Here is a 25,404-nt window from a genome sequence, read left to right as displayed (position 1 = left end):
TTTATATATATGAAGGTGTTTCCTGTTCGCACACGTGAAACAAATCTGATGTACATTGTGGTTGGTAGGGAGAAGAATCTAATCCTAGTCGATGCCATAGACATCCCAGCAATCAAGGAGTGTTTATCCTCTAACAAAATCGAGTATTCCAGCACCATTGCGCTGACCACCCACTCGCACCCCGATCACAACTCTGGCAACCCGAAGCTTGAAGAACACTTTCCAGGCATAACCATCTACGCAGGGTCCTCTCGCTCCTATGCCCACCACCTCTCCAAAGACAGAGAAGCGTTTGTCTTTGGCGATTTTTCAGTCACGCCCATCCACACACCCTGCCACACGCTAGACAGTCTATCTTATTTAGTTCGGGGTAGTTCGGGCGAAGAAAGTGCTATCTTTGTTGGCGACACCTTGTTCTATCTTGGGTGTGGAAAGTTCTTTGAAGGCCCTGCTGAGATGATGGCCAAGAGCCTCCAGGCAATCACCAGCGTTCCCGAGCAGACCACCGTCTACTACGGGCACAACTACAACCTGGCCAATTTACAGTTCAGGCTAGAGTTTGCCCCTTCCCCAAATCTTCCCGAAAAAGAGTTTTTGACCGTTGGAGAAGAAAAAAAATGGAATCTTTTTATCAATACCGACCTTCTAGCCACCCGCCCAGAGTTTTCTGCCCTTTCTCCTGTGGCAAGGCTGAAAAAGCTTAGAGAGCTAAAGGATGCCTGGAATCCCGGCAGCTCAGCCGCCTCCCCAGCCCCTCGACACCCGCAGGGCCTTTAGCGGATAGTCGGCTACAAAAACCACTGAGGCCCCGCTCTTCTCTGAAGCACAAGAAGCCTCGGAGGAAGCAAGCGGCAGGCTTCGCATTGACCCATCCGAGCAGACAAACAGGAGCTCCTCCCCCGTCCCTGAAAAGGCAAGGTCCCAGCACCATTCAGGCAGGGGCGCAGAGAAAGACAAAGAAAACGACGCATCCCTTCCTCTAACCAGGCCAACGCCCGCAGACGAGGCCAGCGCCATCAGAAAGCCGCTGTCGCCCTCTTCCCGAGCAATGCATTTTAGGCCGTACCCCTCATCCATGCTTGCAACGGTCGCAAAGGAGAGGTCTTTTCTGTCAATCTGGTGCACCCTGCCTCTTTTGTCGTACCCAAACAGCTCCCCGCCGCTCTCAGCAAGAGACACTGGGCAATTGCTCACCTGGGTCTGAACCAAAGACTCCATGCGATGAACAAAGCCGCTGTAGTCGGCATAGAAGAACACGCCATCACAGACCACGGCGCTGTAAACTGGAACTTTGGCATCGGCAGACCTTACTGCTTTTTCACAGCGAACGTCCCAGCCCTTAATAAACCCGTCCTCAGAGGTTGTGTAAAGAATGCCCTCGTAGACCGCAGACGAGGTAATAGCCTTAGCATGTCCCTGGAGCGTGCCCCTAAGGAGCATAGTCTCTCCATCGTACAGATGCACGCTGCTTGAGGTAGCAGCCAATAAACCACCCATCCAAACAAGATCGGTCACGTCGTACCCAATTCTTATGGTGCTGTTTTTCTTTAGGCACCCATTCCAGAGCGTAATCCCTCGGCAGCCGCCGACTGCCACCACCCCCTCCCTCAAAGTAAAAGAGAAACAATTATTACTTTTTATGCTGCCAACAGAAGAGCCATACCACTACCTCCAGAAGAAAGTCGGAGCAATCATTGAAGAGCTTACCAACGAACTAAATGACAACGTGGCAGAGTTTAAGCGGCTATCCAAAGAAACATACGATGTTGAAGAAAAGATCCATCTAAGCAGAGGCAGCTATGTGAGGGTAAACAGAGAAATCGAGGCTGAAATAAAGAAGCAGCAGGAGGTTGAAAGGGTCCTTGAGTACTTTGATTCGGAAATAGAAAAAATCAGAGAAGCTATTCACAGCCAAAAGACCGAAGGAAGCGAAGCCATCCATTACGGAGCGGTGGGGGACATAGACGGCCTCATCAACGAGTTTAACTCGCTTGTCTGTACGCTGGACATTGGCGTCCCGAATAGCATTAACATTCTTCTCAACGAAAACATGAACCTAATTAACTACGCCGAAGCACTTATCCACAAAGCCTCATCCAAACGCGCCCTTAGCCAGAAATCACACTAGCGCCCTCCAGGGGCCTGAAGAACATTTTCTATTTCGGGGGATTACCTTATTAAGATAATTAAGAAATAATTAAAATGGAGTGGTTTTATTTATGCTTGCCTGTCTCTCTGATAAAGATCGATTGAAAAGTCTCATTATTTTATTCCTTTGTTTATTATTTTATCCCCTGTATGGAAGATCAAAAGAAAACAGATGTAATTAAAAATATGCGAACAGTGCTGCCTCCTCTACCTCTTAAGAACACAGAGACACAAGAGACAAGCACCGCAAACAGTGCAGTTTCAGAAACAGGGACACAGCACCTCGCGACACCTCAGATGACGCATGCCAAACCCGTTAGGGTTCCAAATGGACCACTACCACACATGCAGCCGCACCCAGCGGGAGGAAAGCCTGTCTACGGGTACCGCCCGCCCGAAAGGCCTGCACAGATGCACATTCCTCCAAACCGGTATCGGGGACATCCAAACACCTATGCCCCGTACAACCCCTATGGAGCAGGCGCGGGGTACCCGCCAGGGAGACAGCCCCCGCACGCCCAGACAAGGTACTACCCGCCACCGCGGCAGTATCCGTACATGAACGAGATGCCTCCTGCGCGGGGCCCCCAGGAGCACCCGCGGATGCCCGTGGAGAAGAAGCCGCCCGCGCCAATGCCGCAGGGTGGGCCTCCAATGATCATGCCGGAGGTTTCGGGTGGAGGAAAAGTCCAGATAAAAGATGCCATGCGGTATCTTGACGTGGTCAAAGAGGAGTTCAAGAACAACAAGGAAATGTACAGCCGCTTTCTTAAAACAATGCGGGACTACAAAGAGCGGCAGATTGATGCAAAGGGGGTGATTAGCATCATTCTAGGGCTGTTCAATGGGAACCAGAAGCTTATCCAGGGGTTTAACCAGTTCCTCCCGAAAAAGTACGAAATACTTCCAAGTGGTGAGGTAAAGATCCATGAATCAGAAAGAGATGGCCGAGAGATGAGAGACATTCGCGAAATGAGGGATAGTCGCGAAATGAGGGATGGCCGAGAGATGAGGGATGGCCGAGAGATGAGGGATAGTCGCGAAATGAGAGATAGTCATGAGATGAGGGATAGAAGAAAAGAGGATTTTTCTACATACTCTACCACCCCAGAACCTTTCGGCGGGCGGTTTGACTACGAGAGCCGAACACGGCCAAGCAGCGAGCTTAAAAACGATCTAGAAGGACTGGGGATTGGAATCAAAAACTATGGGCTGCGCAGTGAGATGGACGACACGGCCCGGGTGGTGAGCTATCTGAACAAGGTGCGAAAACACTTGGAGAGCAACCCTGTTGCCTGGTTTGAGTTTCTCCGAATTGTTCAGTCGTACAAGAACAACAAAGACCAGAAACCTATTCCGCAGATCTTTGCCAGCATCAAAGTTCTTTTGAAAGATGAGCCATCGCTGATTGAAGAATTTATGGTCTTTCTCCCACCCGCGCACGACCAGGGGCGCCCCAGAGGCGCTTCTCGCCTCCCACAGGGCGATTCAATGGTTATGCTGAACGATATCCGAGTCATTCTGCAGAAAAAGGGGGTTTACAAAGAGTTCGTGAAAGCCCTGAATATGTTCAACCAGGGACTTCTGAACACCTCGTCCCTGCTCCTGGTGATTGAGCCCTTCTTAAAGTGCAGCCCTTCTCTGTTTAGTCTTTTCAGGTACTACATTGGCCACCGAGAGCCCGACACGCCCCCGTGCGTTCAAATGAACCTGGAAACCTACAAAAAAGTGGGCTCGTATCGGATACTTCCCGAAAAGTACCGAAACTCGTATCACAGCGGACAATCGCCCGAGGATGCATCCGTGCTTAACATTGACCTTGTTTCGTGCGCCACCTTTTCCAGCGAAAGCTCAACCTTTATCTTTGCCAAGAAGAACATTCATGAAGAAACATTGTTCCGGGTTGAGGACGAGCGCTACGAAGCAGATCTGCTGCTTGAAAGAGTCTCGTCGCTCATTCTTAAGCTGATGGAGCACGAAGCCCTGGCCATTGAGGACGCCAACGTCTCCAAAGAACACGCGGCCCCTCCCCTCCCGAAACTGCACCTGAACGCACTTGACCAGGAGGTTCTCGGGTCTGTTTATGGACACTCCACCGACGACATCATTCTTGGCGTCATAGCACATCCAGTCCGCGCCATTCCGGTGATTCTTGCCCAACTAAGAAACATAGAGGGCCAGTGGCTTAAAGCCCGGGCTGTAAGTGCTGAGCTCTGGAAGGTAGCGGTGGACAAAAACTACATCAAGGCCCTGGATGTCAGAGGATACAAGATCAGAAACGGGGAGAAGAAGTCGACCCTTGCCAAGCAGTTTGCCAAAGACATAGACACGGCCTCCACCGTAGAGTTCGCCATCACCGACCACAGCATCTGCCAGAGCGTCATGGACATCCTGGCCACGGCAATGGAGCCGGAAGAAGATAGCACCCCGCAGTACCTGCCAATGCTGAGAAGAATCATTGCTACTGAAGGAGTCGTCATTGGAACGCCGGAAATCTACAATGCGCTGCGAGGGATTGTCTCCATTTGCAACCGGGTTACTGAGGCTATCAACGGCAAACGAACCAAACCTAAAGTAACCGAAGTTTCTGAAAGCCTGGGCCTCCAGGAACGCTCAGAAGAGATGCTCCCCGAGCAAATCATCAGCCTCCTGGAAGAGTACATCCTCGGGGACATCGAAACAGCCAAGTTTGAAGAGCTGATGCTTAGCAGCCTGGGGGTGTCGGGCGCCCCTCTTATTGGACTGTCTGGCATGTTCCAGACAGTTGAGACAATGGTAGATGCAATTGCTGAGAGCAAGGCTTCAGTAGAGATGCTCCAGCGTATTTCAGAAAGGAAAACGCCTAACAAGCCAACTGTTACCGAGATGCTCTTAAGAAACATCACCGTTATTAAGCTTACCACCAAAGAAAAAAGTAACGGTTGTCTTTTCACAGCAGCGCGGCTTTCTCCTCTGGCCTCTTTCTCTCTCCCGTGGTCTACCTTTGTAAAAAATTACAGCAGCCCCACCGAAGCCTCTGGGCAAACACCCTTCCTCCAGCGCACGCTCAAGCCAAAGAAGAGGTCTATGGAGGTCAGCTACGGCATGGAGCACGTGTTCCCAGAGGAAAAGTACAAAATCAAGCACGTCCCCGAAACGGAAGACTTTGTCATCAAAAGACAGAAAAATAACGCAGACAGCTCTTTAGCACCAAGATCTTAAACCAAAAGGAGACAAGTCTCCGTTACATTTTCTCTGCAATGCAGAAAGTCGTCTCTCTGAGTGCATATCCTTTCTCCACCAGGTTTCCCCTCTGTCATTGAAAGCTCCTGCGCAAGAATGCAAAAAATAAAACATCCATTTATACTTTGGGGCCGGTGTGCTCTCCGCCTCTGCCCCGCCAAGCTTTGCCACTACCTGCCCGGACCTGTCCCACCTTTTAATTTGTTTGGAATCTGATGTGTTTGGGCTAGATCCTTCTAAGACTAGCATGTTACATTAATTTGTTAGGTATATAAAGATTATTGTTTTTTATGCTATGGGTACGTGTGCAACAGTGATTGAAATTATCCTAGCCATTATATTCCCCCCACTTGGTGTCTTTCTGGCCACCGGCTGCAGCTGTGACCTCTTGATTAACATCCTGCTTACAATGCTGGGTTTTATTCCCGGAATCATCCATGCACTCTTTGTCATTTCCAGCAACAACAGGACTGTTGTCAGAGAGTAGCCCGAATCAACACTCTAATATAAACTCTGGTATGTACATAGGAAGAATAAAACAACTTGCACTGGCTACAGGGTGTTTTCAGGCGTGTTTTCAGGCGTGTTTCAGGCGTGTTTCAGGGCAGCTACTGGGCCGTTTGTCAGGTATATAAGGAGGCAATACTGACTGTCTGCTCATGAGTATTATAATGCTGATACTTCACATACTTCTTGCTATCATGCTCCCACCAATCAGTGTGTTCATCTTTACTGGCTTTAGTATTGAGCTGCTAGTTAACGTCTTGCTTTCGTGCTGTTTCATTCTACCCGGATCCATTCACGCCCTCTTCATTCTTAACCGGAGTAGGAGCGGGGCCTCCAAGAGCACGCCATAGTCGTCTTTGCCCAACTGAACTTAAATTAAATTAAGTGTTCGAGGTTTGCAAAGCCGGGGAGATTATCTGCACGGAGCAAATATTCTGCTGCTCATCCATTTTTTAAATAAGATTTAAATCGTAGTGGAACCCTTCATAGTTTTTCTTGTTTGCCTTGGCCCAGTGAAACTCTTTGTGGCACGCGCTGCATATTTGCTTAACAGACTCGCAAATAAGAATGTCGCTTTTTCTCTTGTAGATCCCTACGCTGTGCTGGCAGAGTCCACAGACTCTCTGTTTCACCCCCACGCGCTTAAGAGAGACTATTGGCTTGTTTTCTGTGCCTGGCGCATCTGCAAACCGGGGAAGTATCTCAATAGTCGCCCTTTCAATAAAAAGGACATATTTTTCCTCGACGATGATGTAGAGCTCTTGGGCCAGGTCGATGATTCTTAGCTTGCCTGCAGCCCAGCTGGTGGTAATGCTTGGTATTTTTGTCTGTGCTTTCAGCTCTTGGCAGAGATCATCCACGGTGGCGCTAGCAGCCGCTGTAAACCGCCATTCGCATCGCCCATTGGTGGAAACAAGTGTGCCCGTTAGCTCTTCCCCCATGGCTGCCCGGTGTACCCCTAAAGGGGTAAGAATTCTCTCCATCCACGTCAAGTGCATAAAATTTTCTCCGTTCTTTCATTTATACCCGAACAGCCTCAGGGGCAAATGATACTACGCAAGCTTAAGAACATAAAGACGCGGATGTTCAAGCCAAAGAAACTGAAAGAGATGCCCCCGGTAGCTCAGGACCCCAAAGTTCTTGCTGGGATTGCCGACTACGCCAACACTAACGTAGATAGCAGCTCACTGGCCGGGGTAAAGTTTTTAAAGCAGCGGTTGAACGCCTCGCAGAAACAGTATTTTGACAGCGCCGACCACTTTATTCGTCTTCACGAAATGCAGGCCCAGCTCTCACAGGACGTCCCACAACTCTCAGACCCCGCCCCTGCCCAGGAGATAACCACCGCCGCTCAGGAAATGGCGTCCGTTGCTGAAGAGATGGCCACAGTCACCGGGGATGCAGGAGAAGTCGCCAACGCCCCTCTCGAGACAGCCTTCTCTGAGATAGTTGAGGAAATGAAGCCAAAGGAGTCCGTGTAGTTTATTTCTCCCGAGGTCTAAGAAGCGCTAGCTCCCAAAAGCCTCCAGGACATTGAGTCATAAGCGACTGCACGCCTCCTTTCGGCATTAGATGCTTGATAGCGTCTGCAAGGGAAGGGTCAATGCGGTACATGCCTCTTTTGATAAGGAGCTTAATCAACTCGGGGGTACCCTCGCCTCTTTCTATCTGCTGCACCGATGAATAAATCTGCTGCATACCACCATTGTCCACTTGGGTAAGGATGTCCAATGGGATCTTCTCCAGATCTTCTGACTGGAAGGCAAAGTCCAGCTTTTTGCCAAACACCTTGTGAAGGGTGGTGTAGCACTGTGCAAGGATGGGAACCCGCGCCGGGGTGAGGTCTGCTTTCATTTCTCGTATAGCCTGTGCCAGCACTGTGAAAATACCTTCTTGGAGGTTTCCGGGAATGCGCAGGCGCTGAATTTCTCCAAGAATGAAGGCGTTCTTGTCAAGAGACTTTTCAGTGAGGATAAGCAGGTAGATTCTTAGCAGACGTTCGTTGATGCCTTTCCATGCCTTAAGCTGCTCTGGGAGGAAGTGGAGCTGGGCTTCTTTCTTGACGGCTTTTTCTTCTGTTGACAGCTTCCGCATTTCCTGGGGAATGAGGCGCTCAGTTGGAAGGGGCTTTTCCAGCACCTCGTCGCTTATGCTTGGAAGGCTCTTGACGGTTCCCCGCGGCACTTTGTCTATGTTCATTTGATTGATGACTTCCAAAATTTTGACAATCCGGTTGCCTTTGTCGCAGATAAAGATCTTTTTCAGGGTTCTGATGCACTTTTTGCCCGTTTTGGTGCGAAGCCCTGTCCCCTTAACGACTTTTCCTATCAGCTTCCCGCTTTTGTTGAACAGGATGGTTTGCGGGAGCAAAATAGCTGCGGCCTCGAACGACTCCTCTGTCTTGGACCGGGTGACCAGCTTAAGGTACGCCTGCCACTCCATCATAAGCAGGTACTCGTAGTTGTTGGTTTTTGAGTTTGATTGGTACTTGTACCCCTTTGTGTGTATGTTGTACGTCGGCAGAAGGTTAAAGAAGACCTTGGCCATTGCCAGAAGCACCAGCCGCGCCCCTCCTTTTTGTTTTGACTTCAGAAGCGCCTTGACTGCGCGCTTGACTGCGCCAAGATGCTTCTCATTGGGTGTGGCGAGGAGTGTGCTGATTTCAGCAATCAGTGTTTGTTTTTCCGTTCTTATATGCTCTTCGCGGTCGATGGTGTCTTCGGGCTGGGCATTGCGTACAGACATGAAAAAATTGCGCTCAAAAAACATCGTTAAACGCGTTTGATGCAATGCGGCCCCCAACAGTGTACATTGGGTCGTAGAGGATCGTATCCACATACACTCCGTACACCCTATCCACCCACTGGGCAACACTTCGCGTTTCCATGCCTGGGCTATGGATGACAATAAAAATAAGCCTTGTTGCTGTTCTAAGCGCCGTGATTGAGGCGTGCTCGTGTGCAAAGGTGACTCTTCGGTACCTTCCTTCCATTGTGCAGACGCCTAGCTCTACCAGAATCTCAATGGCGGTGTAAATAGTGCTTGAAAGTGCAATAATCTTGTCAACGTCCATTAGGTACTCGGAAGAAGCTGTTATTCTGTCTGTGAATACCTTCTGGAAAACAAGCCCGCCCGAAGACCCCACAATAAGCAGTCCTTTAATCATCCATGCAAAAACAGGAGAGAATTTATTGTGCTCGAATGAGGTGTCCCAGCGAGGTGCCCGAATGAGGTGTCCAGCAGGTGTCCGAATGAGGATGTTCGGGTTTTCGATGTTTTGTGTTCGGACAAGCCCCTAGCCCGAGCTACCCTTGCTACACCCAAATCATCTGCCACCTGAGCCCGAACCCAAGCCCCGCAAAACACCACAAAACACCACAAAACACCACAAAACATTCATCCTGTTACTGGTTTAAGAAAAAGAACACTTTCTTTTTCCAGAACAAAGATGCCGTCCTCATTAGCACAGAGACTTTCACAGCACTCGCTCCGGGCACACACAAAGTAGTTGCCGATGCTAAACTCGGAGTCGCCTCCTCGTCCTCCAAGCGTGAAAGACACAACCTCATCCCCCGCCTTGGAAATGGCTGCAAACAGCCCCGGGGAGAAGCAAACCAGGGACTCTGGAAGTATCTTTGGGAGATAGAAGAACTTTTTCATCTCGTACCGATCGTTCAGAATGAGGGCGACTCTTTTGTTGTTCAGAAGATACTCTTTGTGGGTGCCCAAGCACTGGGTTTCTCCCACGTTACACACCCCACTAATTGGCAAAAGTATCCTTCTCTCTCTGGCAACCAGGAAGCATTGTTTTCCAGCTTCTTCGATTGATAGCTCGCCTGTTTTTTGGACAGAGGAGAGAAGAGTGCTCCATTCTTCCCTCTCTTTTTCTTCTTTCTTCGAGAACCTCGTCCACTCCATTTAAATTTGCTTTTTGCCACGGGCTCTGGGTTATACTCGCTTGATGGCGGCAAGGATGAAGTGGAGAACCTCCGGGGACTGGGGGAGTGGATTTGGCTCCAAATCCAAAAGTGTATCTTTTAATTTCTTGATTAGGTTTTCAACAGACCCAGAATGACTAACCAGCTCGTCAATCTGGTCCAGCGCGCCATAGAACATCCTGTACGTCTCTTCTTTCCTCTTCTCTCCCCGGGACCGCTCCAGGACGGTCGCAGGCACCGTTTCTGGGGGCCCAGGAGCCAGAGTAAGCGCCATAAGGCGGTCGTGGAGTATTTCATCAATTGGCCCCGCTTGGGCCAGCAAAGCTCGATGGAAAGGCGTGGAGGGCGGCATACAACAGAACCGGGGTGGGCAGGTCCGGAAGACTAAAAATTGCAAAAGTGTTTCGGGAGCCAGCACAACCAGCATCCATCCATCCACCAAGCACCTACCCCGAGCTAACCCGAACCCAATGATTGACCCTTTAAGAAACACGCCTAGAACTAAGCACTTTGGGCAAGTTTCACTCTGTGACGCTGTAGCAAAATAAGAGATATATGCACGGAGGACAGCCCTCACATGGCAGAAAGCACTGGAGACTCCGCGTCAAAATCTGGAAGCTCTAATGGAGCAGTGGGTAACTTCAAGTCACTTTCCCGAACAAAGAAAGTACTCGCCATTATTGGGGCAGTTGTTCTCATTGCATTAGTAGTAGTTGGATCATATTACCTAATAAGGAGCATGTCAAAGTCAGGAGGCCTTGTCCAAGTGGCAACCCCCCTAAAAGCATCCAGCGCCTCCCAAAAATCCTCTCCAAAGGTTTCCTCAAAGGCAGCTGGAGACTCCCTGAAAAAAGGAAGCAGGCGGCTAAAGAGCAAAAGCGTTGATGCCCACAATGATACCTCTGCAAAGAGCGCCCTTGCCGGTTCAACCTCATTTTTACTTGGAATTAAAGACATCAAGCTAGCAAACATCGACGCAGCCCTCACTGAAAAAGCAGAAGTTCCAGTTTAGGTTTAGGTCACTAGACAAGAAGATCTGTCCACTGCCCCATTTCAATAAAACCCCTCTAGTACCTCTTTTGCCCCATACTTTTACACAGTTTTTTTTACCTCCATGGCATACATTGGATGCAGAGTGGCAGAGGGCGAGAAGAAGTACTGTCTCTACGACAACACCAAACAGTCAGACATTCAAACGGGACACCCTGCGCGGTTCTCTCCAGAAGATGCCTTCTCCAAATACAGAATAGACATTAAAACGGAAAACAACCTTCTCCCGAACTAACCACGGCCCATTTAATAAACCATTCCACTATTTTTCTTTTCAATGCCAAGATACTACACGGTAGAGTATGATGGCTACACATACAAGAAGCCAGAAGAAAAAGAAGAGAAAGAAAGAGCCACGGGAAGCAAATACCTACTAGGAGCACTTGGGTGCACAGAAGCAGAAAAAGAGGAAATAAAGAAGGTCATCGTTAAGCTGGGAAAACGAAGCAAATGGAAAGACCTATCTGAGAAGCAGGAGCGCGTCTACCTAAAAATGGAAAAGATTCTTTCCAAGCTTAAAACCTACAGCCCCTTCTCAACCCCGTTTCTTACCAAGGTCAGCAAAAGAGAAGCCCCCGAGTACTACACGCACATAGAGCAGCCGATGGACCTGGGAAAGATGAGCAAAAAGATAGAGCAGCAAGAGTACTCCGACGTAAACGACTTTATCAATGACCTGGAGCTGATTTGGAGCAACTGCTTCAAATTTAACACCGACCACGGCAACATTTACGCCATGTATGCCCAAAAAATGAAAGAAAAAGCGCTCCTCCTCCTCCAGGACCTGTTTGCAGAGCGGGAGGTTGAGGTCCCGGGTCCTCCCGAGGAAGTGGCCCACTTTTTAGCCACCGAAAAGGAAAGAAAAGAGCTTACTGCGCTAAGAGTGGCCATTCTTCAGCACCCCTCAGAGTTTACTGCCAAGCGCACGCCAGGGAGTATGGGCGAGTACTGGAGACAGGAGCGAACCATTCCCTCCCAGGGCTCTGACCCGCTCCGCCCATTCATTCCCGAGTACACCTACTTTTACAACAGCTTTCCGGTTGAAGGGGAAAAGAAGGAAGAGGTGTTCTGCCACTCTCTGGACGAGATAGACCACCGCAATCCCGGGCACCGGGAGGGCCGGGTCTGTCCACAAGACCCGGGGAAGAAGAAAAGTCTTCTCTACCAAAATGGGCAGATACTCCACGGCGGAGAGCCTCTGAACACCCTGGGCATAGGCTACATTGAGGCGTGCCTCCTCCTCAAAAAAACCGTTTCGCTTGACCTGCTAAGCATTGGGTTTACCGCAACGGAGTCGTCAGCCCTGGACATACTTGTAACATACACAGTGCAGCAGATAGACAAAGTTCTCAAAGTCATCAAAAGACACTCGCTAGACAGCCACAGCGCCATTCTTTTGGTGGTTATCAACACCTTCAATCTTAAATCGACCGATCTTACCACCATTTCATTCTTTTCCGATAGTGAGGAGGACAGTTCAGAAGAAACCCTGCTTGATCTAATGTACTCCGACGTCGACGGCATAGAGCAGCTTGATGAGATAATTTAGGAGCGGCCGCCCAAACCCGAAAACCCGAAAACCCAAAAACCCAAACCCGAACACGCAAAGACAAAAATTTACATGTCAAAAACAGTGAGAGCAGCACACATTGACCGAACACTAACCCGACTAACGGTGGAGGCAATCTTTGGAAGGTTTGGGAAAATAACCCGAATCACCCTCCCACGAAGAAGAAGCGAGTCAGACGCCCTAATTGAGTTTTCCACCCGAGCCCAGGCGAAAAAAGCCATCAGTGAGCTGGACAGCACCACCCTCAACGACATCCACGGAAAGAACAAAAGAAACAAGCGCGGAAGCCCAGAGTTCATTTGGCAGCTCTCCCTTCTCTCAGAAACAGCCCACCTCTGGGAAGAAGACAAGGAAGACAAAACACTAGTTGAAAAAGCAATCGTTAAAGAAAAGAGGAAAAACCTTGCCTACGTTGAATCCGTAGGAGCCGAAATAACCCTAAACGAACACTCCCACCAAAGGCCAGCCATTACCCACACTGCCCCAAACATTTCCAGCAAAAAGACGCCTAGTCAGTAAATTATTTATTTTTAGAAATTTTATCCCCTTGCAATGGGACGTAGACCAGGAAGATGCTACAGATACATCAAAAACAAGCCGTACCCAAAATCAAGATTCTGCAGAGGAGTCCCCAACTCCAAGATAACCAAGTACGACTCGGGACAAAAGAAAGCTGGAGTTCTCGACCTTCCGCTATGCATTAACCTTGTGTCAATGGAAAGAGAGCAAATTTCAGGAGAGGCACTTGAAGCCGCACGTATTGCGCTCAACAAGTATCTTACCACGAACATGGACAAAGACGGCTTCCACTTTAGAGTGAAGGTGCACACCCACCACGTTGTCAGAATCAACAAAATGTTGAGCTGTGCCGGAGCCGACAGGCTCCAAACGGGAATGAGAGGATCCTTTGGAAAGCCCTACGGACGCATGGCCCGGGTTGACATTGGGCAGGTACTAATTGCCGTTAGAAGCAAAGAAGGAACTGAAGCCAAGGTCCTTGAGGGTCTTAGAAGGGCTAAGAACAAGATTGCTGGCAAGCAGTGCATTGCTATCACCAACAAGCAGGGCTTTACACAAATCGACAAGGAAGACTTTTCCAAGTTGATGGATGAGGGCAGAATCATTCCTAACGGAATGGGCGCATCCATTCTCAAGAAGAAGGGACCTATCACTGAATACATTAAGAATGCATCAAGAGTCCTATAAAATAAAGAGCTAAGTTTGGTACGTGGTCGGGCTGTGGGCTGTGATACGTGGGCTTGTGGGGTGTTCCGGTATAAGCATAAGCCGTGGCTAGCCCGAACAAAAACAAAAAAATGCGAACTTCCGGGTTCGAACCGAAGACCTTCAGATCTTCAGTCTGACGCTCTCCCAACTGAGCTAAGCTCGCGCACACTCTTAGCTGGAAGCTGGTACACGGTTATAGATTCTGGTCTTTTTTTATTTTGCATCTTAGAAGAAGCATGGAATGCAGCTACTTCAAGCGAGGAACGTGCAAGTTTGGAGCAAATTGTAGATACAAGCACGTGATAAGCACAGACTTGTTCAATCCCCCCAGGTGGATTCTAAGCTCGTATACCGACCAGGATCTTTCCATCTCTGAGGATACTTTCTCTTTTGAAGAAGTTCGGGTTGGTTTCTACCTGGCCCACCAGCAAGGGCCGGCAGCGCTTGGGGGGTTCTTTAATACGTGGAACAGCTTGGTTGTCTCGGGGTACAATAGATTGGTTGGAGAAATAGAGAAAATAGCTGCAGTAAGCAATGCTATTGAAGGATCACCTGAGAGAACGGTTGATATTAGAGACCCAGGCAACCACCACCTGCTTATACAGCCCATTACCGCGCAGTACAACCTAGAGGCTATCTGCAGCACCCCAATAGCCCACCCCAGCCCCGCCCATCCACCGCAATCTTTTGGGCTGGGACAGGGCCAGTATGCGCCCACCACTGCCCCCAGCCTGCCCCCAAGCCTGCACCCCCAATCCACTGCGGATAAATCACCCGAGCACTTTCAATTAGGAGAAATTCCCACAGAGCCTCCTACATACTAAAATTTTAATTTTGAAAGAAAAGCACGGCAGACAGCATGGAACCAGAGAAGAATAGCTTATTAAAGGCTTCTGAAGATGAAGCAACCGAAAGCAACAAGGAAAACGAGTATGAAAACTTCTTAGACCCACCAAAAACACCTGAGAAAAAGCATCCAGTAAAGCACATAGCAAACATAGCCACGCCATTCAAAATCACCAAATCGCAGAGAAACGAAATCAGAGACAAAGAAAACATGGCACAGGCAGTGCTTTTGGCGCGTTTTCAGGAAACCTGTGGAATGGAGGAGGATCAAGAATGGTTTAGACAGACAAGGCCTGGGAGAAAAAGAAAGCCTTTCCAATTAATAAAAGACAGAGCATCGCCCATAACAAAGAGTCCTCTGCCCATCTGTCCTGTGGAAAACTACTTTGGGCTCCACTTCAAAGAGAAAGCTGTTCTTTACGACAGCAGTGAGTCTATTGTTTACCAGGTAAGAGAAAAAACGCCAACAGAAAAACGGGAAAAACAGGGAGATGCCTGTCCCTACTGCAAACCCAGTGAATGTGTCCCGAAAAAAGCTGAAAAGATCGTTAAGATTCTGAAAAAGCAGTGGTCGAGCCCCAAAGAGAAAAAAGACAAGATCAAAGAGGCCAAGTTTCTCCACCGCTTAAGAAAGTGTCGGTACATAGCCCAGCTTCTCCGGGCCTGGGAAGAAAAAGCTGTTCTCTACTTAGAGATGCCTCTTTACAATGAAGGGACCCTGAGAGATTTTATGAAAAAGATTCGGGGCCAGCACAGCACCTTAAAAACCAAGGTTTCTTTGATGCATCAGATGATTAAGGGGCTGAAGGCCATCCACCGCGCCAAGATCATCCATATGGACATAAAGCCTGAGAACATCTACCTCCACCGGGACACCCACGGCTCACTCTCGGCGCGCATTGGAGACTTTGGGATTAGCAGGTCGTCTGACGACGCGGGGGAGATTGAGTTTGATGGGGACAGGCTCTACATGGCGCCAGAGGTGCTTCAGAACAACTGTTCGGGGCTCAGCGACATCTACAGCATGGGCCTGGTTTTCATTGAGCTTTTGTTCAATGTCGGGGCGCCACTAAAGACGATTCCCTGGCTGGAAAAAAGCCAGAAGGAGAAAGAAGATATGGTCAGAAGATCTGGCATCTCCCCACACGTCTACACGCTTGTTAAACAGATGATTTCTCTTGACCCTGCCGACAGGCCTGCCATACCCACCATTATCCAGATTCTCAAGCACAAGCCACCCTTTGGTCCAGGCACTGGCATAATCCACCAATCCTGCTAGTGGTCTTCACATGTAAGTATCGGGCTGGCAAGGTTGGTTCGGGCTAGTGCTGCAGAGATGGCCGAAGAAACAGGTGTTCGGGCATTCCGCCCCCTGCCCGGTCCCCACGCCCCTACACCCTCTCTATCTCCTACTCTTTTCAGTAGCATTTTCAATAAAACACATAATTAGGTCAGGCCAGTGCCCTGGCACCGCCCGACCACCGACACCCCGAACGCCCCGAACACTCGAAATACACCCCGAACACCCGAACACGCGTTTATTTCATTGACAGAGTTAGAATTTTGGGGGCTCAGAGACTTTTCAGCACTTCCTGTATCTCAGAGGTGGTGTACGTCTTGATCCCTTCCAGAGTGAGCGTGCAGATGTCGACGTCTTGTTCGTGGAGGGCCGTCTCAGTAAACTCTTTGAGGGCTAGGGCCGAAGTAGTCACCGCGTCATGGATCTCTATCTCGGGCGTACATCGTTTGGAGAGGAATAGGGTGCACTCCTGGTAGAACTTGCCAATGCCTGTGGAAAAGCAGGACTTGATCGAACCTGAAGGATCTATCTGGAAAAGCAGCGGCTGCAAAATCTCTTTCTCTCTCTCAAGAATCTCTGATTTGCCTTCTTCGTCGGTGACTACCTCTCTTTTGATGGGGGCAAAGCCTCCAAAGATGCAAATGCAGCCAATTGGGCGCAAACCTCCCTTTTGGGTTTTTTCCTGAACCACCTTAGAAAACTCTTTGATGAAGGTATCAACATACGGGAACCTTTTGTAGACTTTGTGGTAGTCAACAGCTATCTCACGCGCCGTTTCAAGCACAAGCCTAAAGTCTCCGCTCAGCCCGGCAAACGTTCCGCAGATGGTCTCACAGACTTTGAAGACCTTTTTTACCTTTGTTTTTTCCACGAGTGGTGAAGGTGCTTTTTTCAGCGACGCAAAGACAATCCCATTCGAAGCCCGAATGCCCAGAGAAAGCGCACCTTTGGTTGCTGCCGTAAGAGCGTTCTCACACTGCGAGAGACTGCCTTTGCTAGAGAACGTCGTAATGGAGTATTTAATTTCTTCGTTCATTGAAATTAATTCGAAAAAATGCAAATTTTATTATGCAAGGAGCCGTCATGCCTACAGACACTGTGGAGCACCGAGAAACAGAAGAAAATAAAGAAGATTTTAAAGAAAGCGCGAGTCTGTGCAAAGAGCTCCTTCTAAAACTTAAAAAAAGCTCATTTGCTGCTCCGTTTCTCTATCCTGTGGACCCACAAAGGCTAAATATCCCAGATTATCATGAGAAGATCAAGAAACCCATGGATCTTTCCACAATTACCAAAAAGCTCGACACAGAGACCTACGCCGCTGTGGAGGAGTTCACAGACGACATCAATCTAATGCTTTCCAACTGCTACCTCTACAACAACCAGGTTTCAGCCGTGTACAAAATGGGGTGTTCTTTAGAGAAGTACTACAAACAACTGCTTCAGAAAGGAGCTCTTGAAAGAAAACGGAAACAAAACGAAGACTCTGAAAAGAAACGGCCTAAGTCCAAGACCATGCCTGATGACGAAATAAGCAAGTGCACAGAGGCACTGAATGAGCTCACCAAAACCAAGCATCGAAGAATTAACTGGCCGTTTTTGGAGCCGGTGGATGGAACCCTTGTTCCAAACTACTATGTGTTGATAAACAGCCCCATGGACCTGCAAACAATGCGAGGCAAGCTTACGTCGCGCCAGTACAAGACCCAGAAAGAGTTTGCAGATGACTTTGACCTTATGATCAAAAACTGCTATCTTTTCAATGCCGAGGGCTCAGAGGTGTACATGTGTGCCACCAAGCTGAATGCCCTGTTCAAACAAACCCTTGATCAGAAGAAAAAACCAGCTGATGACACACTAGCGCGCATTGCAGAAATAAAAGCACTCATCGCGCAGTATGAGGCTGAGCTGAAGCATCTTGAGAAGAAGGCGGGCGTCCAGGTAACTGGCTTTGGGTATGAAGAGAAGAAAAGACTGAAGCGGCGGATAGAGTCTCTGTCAGCCGATAAGCTAGGAAGTGTTATTCAGTACATCCAGCAAAATGTACCTTCCGCTGTCGTAAATGAGCTGGAAGAGCTGGAGATAAACCTGGACCACCTGGACCACACAGTTCTCTCAAAAATTAGCGATATTGTTAGAGATGCCTATGTCGAAGAGCAGAATCTTGAAAGCGATTCAAGCAGTGACTAGGGGCCAAGCTGTGCGACCGCGTTGGAGGAGTGTCTATGGTATTAATAAACATAGTAGATATTAGTATTCAATTCATCTAGCCCGAACAAACCCGAACAATTGTCTATATTAATTGTTCGGGTTTGTTCGGGCTTATTAATGGGCCGCATTTTTCAAAGGGTAGCCATTCTTCTGGCTGCTATTCTGGGGGTGCTGGTGGACAGTCCTCCACGAGAGGACGAGCGTAATTACCTGGCGCATAGTTTCATCAATGCAAAGGCGGGGGGAGATGGGATAATTGTCAAAAAGGCTCAGGCCGGGGTTCTGGTCTATGTCTTTGAGCTTAACAGACAGGCCCTGGGGAAGCTAGACGCTCTCCTCCGAACTAACCCGAAAACGCCTCTAAAGCTGTACATTCCAGATGTAGCCAGCCTTTTGGGGCTGAAAGGAGGGCCGGGTGGAGTGTCCACTGGCCAAGGGGGAACCAGTGCCCCTAAGCGCCGGCTCCCGAAAAACCACCTTAGCAGGGTTATTCTTCTGCGAGGAATGGCCATGCTGGCCAATTTGGTCGTGGTTGAGGACATCTACAACCAAGAGCTCCTTGCCGGGGTCTTTGGCGTCCCGAAACACAAAATAGCTATTTATAACCCGAGCACGCCGCAGCCCAGGCCTTGGTGCCGCCGCCGCGCCCGAACACACATCAACGGCAAAAACGGGATCTATGTTCTCTACAGCGACAGCAATGTGCATGTAAATCTTCGGGTGGTAAATAAGAGAGTTGTTTCCATACTGGTTCGGACAGTTTCTGAAATACCTGCCAAGAAGAAAACCCTCTGCATGCGGGGCCCGTACGAAAGACAGATGTATGAAACCTTTGTAGCGGTGTCCAAAAACAGTGTAGAGACCAACGCCCAGGTGCCTTCAGTGGTTGGCTACAAAAAACGGGTCGTCTCTATAAAAACACCCAGCGTGGTTATTTCCATAGATAAAGCAGATCTATCGCTGACCCTTGCAGCCCCAAAGGACCTGTTCATGGGCGTTGGTCTTATGTTTGCCCACCCCCGAGCCTCCCCCCATAAATGGCTAGTTTCTTCTGAAAATAACATCTTCTCGGTTGAGCACCCGCGGCTAACCCGGAAATTTAAAGGGCGGCGGTGTTTCATCTACAACCGCCCACGCCGCGCCGTCCATGAAGCCTTTGACCCCCCGGCAAGTGCATCGCCGCTAAAGCGCCTGCTCATAAACGCCGACTTTAGCAACTCCGGGTTTGGCCAGGTGAGTAAGAGCCTGGCTTTAAACATGCTGCCTGAGCAGAAGTACCTGGTGCGCTGCAAAAAGTTCATCTACAACTGGAAAGCTGGCCCGCAGTCCTTTGACGACCTGGTCCTTAACTCCTACTTGTGCGAAAGTGATCAGAAAACCCCCGAAGCGGCCTTTAACCTTCCCAGTGCCTTTGCCCGCCCAGGTGTAGAGATCCGCAATCGCTACCCCATAGACCTATCGCCCCGGCTAAAAAACACCCGGCTGATGATTAACTTTCCCTGGGAGTTCAGCCAAGTGCCTAAAGCCTGGATAAACCCTTTAGTCAGCCGAGGCATTGATGTTATTGCCCCCTCTGTCTACAACCTGAATGTCCACCGCCATGCCGGCATTTCCCCGGCCCGCCTGAAGCTTCTCCCACACGGCATCTCCTTCCACGCCATGACTCTAGTTCGAAAAACAGAGCACTCCCTCTTGTCCCTCCAGCCAGCCGCTCTATTCCACGCCCCCGCCGACTACACCCGCTTTGTGATGGTTAATGGTGCTCTGGCTAGAAAAGGGATTGACACGGCCATTGAGGCATTCACCAAAGCATTCACCAAACAAGACAGGGTGGTCCTGCGAATCCATGCGGCCTACGGCGACGGAATGGTTAAAAGAAAGATAGCCTCGCTCGTTGCCCAAAACCGCCAAAAGAACGGCCCGCGCATTGTCTACACCACCAAGAAGCTGCCCTACCGGACAATACGCGGCCTTCTCGCCCAGGCACATTTCAACCTCTCCCCCTACAAAGGAGAAGGTTTTGGCCTCTCCGTGCTTGAAGGAATGGTCTTTGGCACCGTGCCAATTGTCACCAACCACGGCCCTGCTTTAGACTTCTGCCAGAAACAGTCAACCCTTTTCATTCCCTACAAAATGACCAAATGCACCGAGCCCCCCATTTCAGTGGTTAATGGAAAAGTAAGGATCTTTGAGCATTTTATTGACGACTACCCCACCTGGGCATCTCCCGACATAAACAAACTTGCCTCCATCCTCAAGCACGCCCACAAACTCAGAAGAACCAGGCCCAAGGCATACCAGCGCATGAGAAAGCAGAACCAGGCTGCAGCCCTCGCACAGGACTGGAGCGTTCAAATGAAGAAACTCAAAAAGATAATCTCTTCAAAAAAATAAATTGGTAAGGGTATGGTTTCGACAGAGCCAAGAAGCGGGCGTTCGGGTTACTGGGGAGGTAGATCCTCGGGCTTGCTCACCTCGATGGTAGGCTCAGGCACCACCTCCTCCTTTTTCTGCAGCCTCTGCCAAAGGCGTTGAGCGCCTTTCACCAGCCAGCTGAGCCCTCTATCTACGTATGCACCAAAAACCAGCCCCGAAAAGACGGAAAACACTGCAAGAACCCCAAGGATACTTTTGTCTGTTATAAACCCGTTTTGGAAGTTTGCTGGAACGGGGTGGAGACCCTGGCTTATTGTTTGCTCATTCATACACAGCACTTTAGTGTTCTGGGCCGGTGCCAGACTTCTTGCACAAGGATCTAGCAGGCCACCGCACCGCCCGCCATCTGACCAGCAATGGGCGCCCCGCCCCACTGTCTCGGTCAAGGCCAACCCGAACACTTTCCACGTGTTTTGGATTCTCATATGTAAATAGAACGCAAACTCTTTAATCAACGAGGGTCAGACCACGCACCACACCCCCAAACACGCAAACACGCAAACCCCACATATCACGTACCAATCTTTTTATTCTTCTATGCAAATGGGCACATTCTCTTCCTCTTCTTTTCTGTCATCAACACATTCACGGATAAACTCTAGCCTGCCCTTTAGCTCGTGGAGTTTGTTAATGTCTACCTTCTCCTTGTTTATGGCCACAAGAACGCGTCTAAGAGCTTGCATGCGCGCGTCGTAGGCACTGACACCGTTTTCATCTCTGGTTCTAACAGATGCTGCTTTAAACGATGTTTTTCTCCAGATAAGTATCGACTGGATGGTGGTGATCACTTCATACCTCATTTCTTTTCTTTCAAAAATGGCTACCAGAAACTCCAGCAGTGCAATGAGGCTTTCTTCTGGCACACTCTGCACCATTTTCTTCTTGTTTTCTTCTTGAAAAGCCAAGAACTTGTAGACAAACTCTCTGTTTCCGCTAACCACTGCCTGCTCCAGGGGTGATCCATGTGTAGAAGCTGTGCTGCTCATTGGAATAAAAAATTTGCTGCTGACCCATTTATAACAGAAAAGATCTTGCCTCCACCCCATACTTACAACCCACTCGCCCCCACTGAATCTTCTGTGCCCCACCCAGCTACTTCTTCTGCCCCGCTTTTGGTCTTTTTCGCAATCTATCCTCACTGGTTCGTATTTTGCCGTGGATGCGGTAGTACAGCCCACAGGCATTGCAGACGGTCATTTCTCCTATCCGCCTCCAGAGGCTGGTTTCGGCGGTGCTGCAGAACCCGCATGTTTTTTGGAGGTGCTGCTTTCGCCTATCCTTTTTACTTTGGGCCTGCTCTGCCTGGTACATGACCAGGGCTTCTTTTATCCGCTGGCTGGGCGTTTTATCCCTGTTTTCTTTCTCGGTGCCTGTGGCATATCTCATTTCTATCTTTTTACGGATTATGCTCTGCTTATCGTTTATTTTCTGTTTATCTTCCATCTGGGATTTGCGCTCCCGACCTATAAGACCAATGACCCAGGGTTTCTGGTCCATACCCCAACAGATGGCTCCATTTCGGGTTGGCAGGGGCACTGGCGCCCTTATTCCTCTGGCCCCGGGGCTTTTTCCTTAAAGAGCCGCTCGGGGCGGTGGTTGCCATCGTGTGATTTCGAGTACAGCCCACAGGCGTTGCAGGCAACAAAGCTGTCCACCCGGCGCCACAGAGGCGTTGACTGTGTTCCGCATTGGAAACAGACAAAGGGCGTTTCTTTGGGCCTTCGCCTGTACTGGGCCCCTGGGCTGTCTGAGGTGCAGTTTCCAATTGTTTTGCAAACCGAGGTGCATTCTGTGCTCCTATCACCATGCATGTGCAAGACCATCATTCTTGGGCTGGTTGGCTCGCAGGCGTAGTGGATGTGGTAGTTCCCGGCAACAACTACCTCTGTGGATGGCCAGGCCGGACCTGCCTCTTCATAGGCCACGGGCTCAAAAGTTTCGGTGTCTAGTGTCTCCAAAGGAAAAGCCACGATATACTCATTCGCATCATTGATCATTTCTGAGTTGTTATCATTTAGATGGCTGAAGAGAAAGGGGTGTGTCATAATTGGGCCTGGTTCGAAATCTATAAAAATACTTAAGACTATCACGCTTTGGTGATCTTTGGAATTGATGGCACTACATGTTTTCATTTCCTCTTTGGAAATGGCTAAGTTTTTTCATTCGCTTGAGATTTAGGTGTTCTCGTCGGGCATGGCTGTCGACGTTGTTTTTTTTCTTTGTCTTTAGCAGGGCGTGCCGGTCAACCATTGGATCTTCGTGCTCTTTGACTTCAATGAGCCACTGCCTGTCCAAATCACTCTTGCTTCCTCTCCCGTATGCTGGGGCGTGTTCTCGGGTGACCTCGTCGTAGACTCTGCCGCCTCGCTTGTTTTTGCTCTTTTTAATGCCTTTTCGTTCGGCAAACATCTCCCACCTTGTCTTTGGAACCTCTTCCGGGAGCACCCTGGCTCTGGGGAAGACTGTTTCTTTGGAGTATTCCTTGGTGTGGGGGAGTATTTCTGCTGGGAGGATGTAAATGGGAAGGTTGTATAGGTCGTACTTGGTGGGGCACTCTCTTAGTTTTTTAAAGAACTTGGAAAGGAGGCTTTTGTAACTGTCTAGTTTCTCGGTGTTTTCTCTGCTCTCTCCTATGGCAATGAAGCTTTTTGTGTCGTAGACCTCTTCCATTGCTTCAGTCATTAAAAAATTTTTAACAGTTAATGAATGACGTCCCTGTACTAGCTAAAAATAGAGATAGACATATGTTTATAGATAAGCGCTTTTCAGAGGGCTGGGAAGTTTTCTACCCCAGGAGTATCTCGTACATGATGAAAAGCAGGTTGGAGATGCAGAGGGGGATGGTAAAAAGTGTTTTAATTGTTCTAATAAGCTCTGCGAGCTGTTTCGGGATGGGGTGCCTGCTTTTACTGTTTACCCCGATGTGGTTAAGAAACCTTTCTTCGTTAAGAATGCAGAGACTATTACCCAGCATGGTGAACAGGTAGACTATGCTTATTATAATGCCAAACATGCGAATTAAAAAAAATTGTGGTTATATCATTGGTTTTGGCTTATTTGGGAACTACCCGATGCAGCGTTGAAAGGAAGTATTTCAGGGCCTGTCTGGGTGCTCATTTCTCTACGCCTCTGTTTGTACAGAACTTTATGCTGGTAGAGTATGCAAATGGTTACTGGAACGACAAGGGTAAAAAACAGCTCGTTGATTGAAATAGCTATGGAGACGGCCACTGAAGGGACGAGGTTGGAGCTAAAGATGCTCAGGCCCCAAGAAAGTGCCCGAACAACCAGGTAGTGGCGGTTATAGCTTTTTGTGCACCGAACTATCCCGAACATAATAAATGCTGATGTAAAGAGAAAGCCGTTGGTAGAGGACGGGTGGACGATCTGCGACGTAACCAGAACTGTTGTGAGGACAATGTGTATTTCTGCGACTGTTGGTGTCCCCAGCATTGCAACTATCCCGCAGACACCTCCCAGAAGATAAACAAGGGCTGGCGCGAGTTTAAGAAGCATGGTTCTGATAAGGGGCGTTAGTATTACTAAATAGAGCAATAAAAACGGCAGCGGCTGATACTTTACCCTGTTTATGTCATACTTCTTAATGACGACCGCCCCAAGCATAAAAACAAAGAAGAAGTACTCCAAGTAGCTGAACAGCCACGGATAAAAGGCCTCCAAATGCACGAGCACTAAAAAAGACCCAACCATCAAAGAGATCCGGTTGGCAAACGAAAGAACTGTCCTAACATCGCGCTCTGGATACTTCATCAACAAAAACTAAGAAACTATCCAAACCAAACTTAAGAAATTTATTTGGACGAACCTGGCCCGACCTGTTTGCTAGCTGTCATCCATATCGAGCACCTCGTCAATGTTTTCTATTCTGCCTTGTGTGATGCACTCGGAAAGAAAGATAAGGTTGCTTATCTCTATCTCCTGGAGCTTAAACTGGGTGTAGACGATGCTTGGGTCGTCGTAGTATACAAAGAAGCTCTTGCAAATCCTTATTTCTTCTCTTCTCAGGGCATCTTCCACCCCGATCTCGCTGCCGACAATGTTTCTGTAGGTTCTGTGGGTGCTGAGCGCGCCCTTTAGCTCGTCCAGACTTTTGCAGCTGATAAGAAGCAGGCTTTGCATGTGGTTAAAGGTGCCGCACGTGGGGAAGAGCTCCATTTTGCTTTTGGGTGTAATGGAAGACCCGATCGTTGAATGAAGAATTTCAATGATTTGTTTGTCACTCTCAAACTGCACCAGCTCAACCAAGCAGAGCTGGTTGTCAACTGAAAACCGGTACAGCCGTTCTAGATACTGTTTTTTGAGAATGTTGGTGATGTACTGGATGTCTCCATTAAGTATTTCATGGGACAGTCCACCAATGTATTTTTGGAGAGGGGTGTTCTCCAAACAGAACTTCCAGGTGTCTTCGGAGCCCTGGGTTACTTTGATAAAGCTGAGGCCGTCGTAGTTTCCAAGTGGGTTGGTGTCAATGGGTAGTTCAAGGTTTTTCGGATTTTCTCTTTTGCATGCCCATAAATAGATAAAGTTGTTTAACTGAAAAGACTCACGGTAGAACTCTACCAGCTTCTGTGACGTGCTAGTGGAAAAAGAGAGTGTGTGGCTTACTTCCTCAAGTAGGCATCTGTAAAGTGCGTTTTTGAATGCTTTGGGGGTGGCAAGAGGCTCCTCAAGAAGCTCTTTCCCGTATCCAGAATGCTGCAGCTTAACTTTGAGGTCTTCAATGGTGTTGCATGCTTTTATGCTTCTGTAGTCTTCTATTTTCATCAGTCTGTCCTTGTTTCCGTGGACATAGCTAATAATGCCTGCGTCTTCATGCATTGCTGAAATAAATAAAGTGAAAAATTTATCTCTAAATTCGTTAGGTTACGGCTGGCCTCCCACCCCCGTTACCATCACAGCCACCACCCCTCACTGCTGCGCATAACCCCCTA

The 25,404-nt window shown here is 48.9% G+C and overlaps 29 protein-coding genes across 29 annotated transcripts; 15 read left to right on the top strand and 14 right to left on the bottom strand.

The window, feature by feature from the left end:
* Positions 1-9: 9 nt before the first annotated feature.
* On the top strand, positions 10-777 carry NEDG_01916 (hydroxyacylglutathione hydrolase; the record flags this gene model as incomplete). The annotated part of the gene is made up of 1 exon (XM_067689334.1): positions 10-777. One exon carries the CDS (start codon positions 10-12, stop codon positions 775-777), a length of 768 nt encoding a protein of 255 aa, XP_067544866.1.
* NEDG_01915 (G protein beta subunit-like protein) lies at positions 736-1,440 on the bottom strand (the record flags this gene model as incomplete). Its single annotated transcript, XM_067689333.1, has 1 exon — positions 736-1,440. One exon carries the CDS (start codon positions 1,438-1,440, stop codon positions 736-738), a length of 705 nt encoding a protein of 234 aa, XP_067544865.1.
* A 91-nt stretch (positions 1,441-1,531) lies between these two features.
* Positions 1,532-2,128, top strand: NEDG_01914 (uncharacterized protein; the record flags this gene model as incomplete). The annotated part of the gene is made up of 1 exon (XM_067689332.1): positions 1,532-2,128. One exon carries the CDS (start codon positions 1,532-1,534, stop codon positions 2,126-2,128), a length of 597 nt encoding a protein of 198 aa, XP_067544864.1.
* Positions 2,129-2,298: 170 nt separating this feature from the next.
* On the top strand, positions 2,299-5,349 carry NEDG_01913 (uncharacterized protein; the record flags this gene model as incomplete). The annotated part of the gene is made up of 1 exon (XM_067689331.1): positions 2,299-5,349. The coding sequence occupies one exon, from the start codon at positions 2,299-2,301 to the stop codon at positions 5,347-5,349; it is 3,051 nt and encodes a 1,016-aa protein (XP_067544863.1).
* A 316-nt stretch (positions 5,350-5,665) lies between these two features.
* NEDG_01912 (uncharacterized protein) lies at positions 5,666-5,857 on the top strand (the record flags this gene model as incomplete). The annotated part of the gene is made up of 1 exon (XM_067689330.1): positions 5,666-5,857. The coding sequence occupies one exon, from the start codon at positions 5,666-5,668 to the stop codon at positions 5,855-5,857; it is 192 nt and encodes a 63-aa protein (XP_067544862.1).
* Positions 5,858-6,041: 184 nt separating this feature from the next.
* On the top strand, positions 6,042-6,227 carry NEDG_01911 (uncharacterized protein; the record flags this gene model as incomplete). Its single annotated transcript, XM_067689329.1, has 1 exon — positions 6,042-6,227. The coding sequence occupies one exon, from the start codon at positions 6,042-6,044 to the stop codon at positions 6,225-6,227; it is 186 nt and encodes a 61-aa protein (XP_067544861.1).
* A 102-nt stretch (positions 6,228-6,329) lies between these two features.
* NEDG_01910 (uncharacterized protein) lies at positions 6,330-6,860 on the bottom strand (the record flags this gene model as incomplete). The annotated part of the gene is made up of 1 exon (XM_067689328.1): positions 6,330-6,860. One exon carries the CDS (start codon positions 6,858-6,860, stop codon positions 6,330-6,332), a length of 531 nt encoding a protein of 176 aa, XP_067544860.1.
* A 63-nt stretch (positions 6,861-6,923) lies between these two features.
* Positions 6,924-7,358, top strand: NEDG_01909 (uncharacterized protein; the record flags this gene model as incomplete). The annotated part of the gene is made up of 1 exon (XM_067689327.1): positions 6,924-7,358. One exon carries the CDS (start codon positions 6,924-6,926, stop codon positions 7,356-7,358), a length of 435 nt encoding a protein of 144 aa, XP_067544859.1.
* A 1-nt stretch (position 7,359) lies between these two features.
* Positions 7,360-8,622, bottom strand: NEDG_01908 (uncharacterized protein; the record flags this gene model as incomplete). Its single annotated transcript, XM_067689326.1, has 1 exon — positions 7,360-8,622. One exon carries the CDS (start codon positions 8,620-8,622, stop codon positions 7,360-7,362), a length of 1,263 nt encoding a protein of 420 aa, XP_067544858.1.
* A 13-nt stretch (positions 8,623-8,635) lies between these two features.
* Positions 8,636-9,043, bottom strand: NEDG_01907 (uncharacterized protein; the record flags this gene model as incomplete). Its single annotated transcript, XM_067689325.1, has 1 exon — positions 8,636-9,043. One exon carries the CDS (start codon positions 9,041-9,043, stop codon positions 8,636-8,638), a length of 408 nt encoding a protein of 135 aa, XP_067544857.1.
* A 230-nt stretch (positions 9,044-9,273) lies between these two features.
* Positions 9,274-9,795, bottom strand: NEDG_01906 (uncharacterized protein; the record flags this gene model as incomplete). The annotated part of the gene is made up of 1 exon (XM_067689324.1): positions 9,274-9,795. One exon carries the CDS (start codon positions 9,793-9,795, stop codon positions 9,274-9,276), a length of 522 nt encoding a protein of 173 aa, XP_067544856.1.
* A 597-nt stretch (positions 9,796-10,392) lies between these two features.
* On the top strand, positions 10,393-10,827 carry NEDG_01905 (uncharacterized protein; the record flags this gene model as incomplete). The annotated part of the gene is made up of 1 exon (XM_067689323.1): positions 10,393-10,827. The coding sequence occupies one exon, from the start codon at positions 10,393-10,395 to the stop codon at positions 10,825-10,827; it is 435 nt and encodes a 144-aa protein (XP_067544855.1).
* Positions 10,828-10,929: 102 nt separating this feature from the next.
* Positions 10,930-11,100, top strand: NEDG_01904 (H/ACA ribonucleoprotein complex subunit 3; the record flags this gene model as incomplete). Its single annotated transcript, XM_067689322.1, has 1 exon — positions 10,930-11,100. One exon carries the CDS (start codon positions 10,930-10,932, stop codon positions 11,098-11,100), a length of 171 nt encoding a protein of 56 aa, XP_067544854.1.
* A 42-nt stretch (positions 11,101-11,142) lies between these two features.
* NEDG_01903 (uncharacterized protein) lies at positions 11,143-12,414 on the top strand (the record flags this gene model as incomplete). Its single annotated transcript, XM_067689321.1, has 1 exon — positions 11,143-12,414. One exon carries the CDS (start codon positions 11,143-11,145, stop codon positions 12,412-12,414), a length of 1,272 nt encoding a protein of 423 aa, XP_067544853.1.
* Positions 12,415-12,486: 72 nt separating this feature from the next.
* Positions 12,487-12,954, top strand: NEDG_01902 (uncharacterized protein; the record flags this gene model as incomplete). Its single annotated transcript, XM_067689320.1, has 1 exon — positions 12,487-12,954. One exon carries the CDS (start codon positions 12,487-12,489, stop codon positions 12,952-12,954), a length of 468 nt encoding a protein of 155 aa, XP_067544852.1.
* A 33-nt stretch (positions 12,955-12,987) lies between these two features.
* Positions 12,988-13,641, top strand: NEDG_01901 (60S ribosomal protein uL16; the record flags this gene model as incomplete). The annotated part of the gene is made up of 1 exon (XM_067689319.1): positions 12,988-13,641. The coding sequence occupies one exon, from the start codon at positions 12,988-12,990 to the stop codon at positions 13,639-13,641; it is 654 nt and encodes a 217-aa protein (XP_067544851.1).
* Positions 13,642-13,898: 257 nt separating this feature from the next.
* NEDG_01900 (uncharacterized protein) lies at positions 13,899-14,486 on the top strand (the record flags this gene model as incomplete). Its single annotated transcript, XM_067689318.1, has 1 exon — positions 13,899-14,486. The coding sequence occupies one exon, from the start codon at positions 13,899-13,901 to the stop codon at positions 14,484-14,486; it is 588 nt and encodes a 195-aa protein (XP_067544850.1).
* Positions 14,487-14,521: 35 nt separating this feature from the next.
* On the top strand, positions 14,522-15,787 carry NEDG_01899 (uncharacterized protein; the record flags this gene model as incomplete). The annotated part of the gene is made up of 1 exon (XM_067689317.1): positions 14,522-15,787. One exon carries the CDS (start codon positions 14,522-14,524, stop codon positions 15,785-15,787), a length of 1,266 nt encoding a protein of 421 aa, XP_067544849.1.
* Positions 15,788-16,079: 292 nt separating this feature from the next.
* Positions 16,080-16,844, bottom strand: NEDG_01898 (2S proteasome subunit alpha 2; the record flags this gene model as incomplete). The annotated part of the gene is made up of 1 exon (XM_067689316.1): positions 16,080-16,844. One exon carries the CDS (start codon positions 16,842-16,844, stop codon positions 16,080-16,082), a length of 765 nt encoding a protein of 254 aa, XP_067544848.1.
* A 32-nt stretch (positions 16,845-16,876) lies between these two features.
* On the top strand, positions 16,877-17,995 carry NEDG_01897 (bromodomain-containing factor 1; the record flags this gene model as incomplete). The annotated part of the gene is made up of 1 exon (XM_067689315.1): positions 16,877-17,995. One exon carries the CDS (start codon positions 16,877-16,879, stop codon positions 17,993-17,995), a length of 1,119 nt encoding a protein of 372 aa, XP_067544847.1.
* Positions 17,996-18,133: 138 nt separating this feature from the next.
* On the top strand, positions 18,134-20,410 carry NEDG_01896 (uncharacterized protein; the record flags this gene model as incomplete). Its single annotated transcript, XM_067689314.1, has 1 exon — positions 18,134-20,410. One exon carries the CDS (start codon positions 18,134-18,136, stop codon positions 20,408-20,410), a length of 2,277 nt encoding a protein of 758 aa, XP_067544846.1.
* A 47-nt stretch (positions 20,411-20,457) lies between these two features.
* NEDG_01895 (uncharacterized protein) lies at positions 20,458-20,877 on the bottom strand (the record flags this gene model as incomplete). The annotated part of the gene is made up of 1 exon (XM_067689313.1): positions 20,458-20,877. The coding sequence occupies one exon, from the start codon at positions 20,875-20,877 to the stop codon at positions 20,458-20,460; it is 420 nt and encodes a 139-aa protein (XP_067544845.1).
* A 102-nt stretch (positions 20,878-20,979) lies between these two features.
* On the bottom strand, positions 20,980-21,438 carry NEDG_01894 (uncharacterized protein; the record flags this gene model as incomplete). The annotated part of the gene is made up of 1 exon (XM_067689312.1): positions 20,980-21,438. One exon carries the CDS (start codon positions 21,436-21,438, stop codon positions 20,980-20,982), a length of 459 nt encoding a protein of 152 aa, XP_067544844.1.
* Positions 21,439-21,544: 106 nt separating this feature from the next.
* Positions 21,545-21,949, bottom strand: NEDG_01893 (uncharacterized protein; the record flags this gene model as incomplete). The annotated part of the gene is made up of 1 exon (XM_067689311.1): positions 21,545-21,949. One exon carries the CDS (start codon positions 21,947-21,949, stop codon positions 21,545-21,547), a length of 405 nt encoding a protein of 134 aa, XP_067544843.1.
* Positions 21,950-21,996: 47 nt separating this feature from the next.
* NEDG_01892 (uncharacterized protein) lies at positions 21,997-22,584 on the bottom strand (the record flags this gene model as incomplete). The annotated part of the gene is made up of 1 exon (XM_067689310.1): positions 21,997-22,584. The coding sequence occupies one exon, from the start codon at positions 22,582-22,584 to the stop codon at positions 21,997-21,999; it is 588 nt and encodes a 195-aa protein (XP_067544842.1).
* NEDG_01891 (regulator of ribosome biosynthesis) lies at positions 22,571-23,122 on the bottom strand (the record flags this gene model as incomplete). Its single annotated transcript, XM_067689309.1, has 1 exon — positions 22,571-23,122. The coding sequence occupies one exon, from the start codon at positions 23,120-23,122 to the stop codon at positions 22,571-22,573; it is 552 nt and encodes a 183-aa protein (XP_067544841.1).
* Positions 23,123-23,237: 115 nt separating this feature from the next.
* Positions 23,238-23,465, bottom strand: NEDG_01890 (uncharacterized protein; the record flags this gene model as incomplete). Its single annotated transcript, XM_067689308.1, has 1 exon — positions 23,238-23,465. One exon carries the CDS (start codon positions 23,463-23,465, stop codon positions 23,238-23,240), a length of 228 nt encoding a protein of 75 aa, XP_067544840.1.
* Positions 23,466-23,491: 26 nt separating this feature from the next.
* On the bottom strand, positions 23,492-24,223 carry NEDG_01889 (uncharacterized protein; the record flags this gene model as incomplete). Its single annotated transcript, XM_067689307.1, has 1 exon — positions 23,492-24,223. The coding sequence occupies one exon, from the start codon at positions 24,221-24,223 to the stop codon at positions 23,492-23,494; it is 732 nt and encodes a 243-aa protein (XP_067544839.1).
* A 72-nt stretch (positions 24,224-24,295) lies between these two features.
* On the bottom strand, positions 24,296-25,291 carry NEDG_01888 (V-type H+-transporting ATPase subunit d; the record flags this gene model as incomplete). The annotated part of the gene is made up of 1 exon (XM_067689306.1): positions 24,296-25,291. One exon carries the CDS (start codon positions 25,289-25,291, stop codon positions 24,296-24,298), a length of 996 nt encoding a protein of 331 aa, XP_067544838.1.
* Between the last annotated feature and the right edge of the window lie 113 nt (positions 25,292-25,404).

This window comes from Nematocida displodere (assembly GCF_001642395.1).
Source record: "Nematocida displodere strain JUm2807 chromosome Unknown 9, whole genome shotgun sequence".
NCBI lineage: Eukaryota > Fungi > Microsporidia > Nematocida > Nematocida displodere.
Note: the sequence above shows the minus strand (reverse complement) of the source record. Positions and strands in the feature narration are given on the sequence as shown.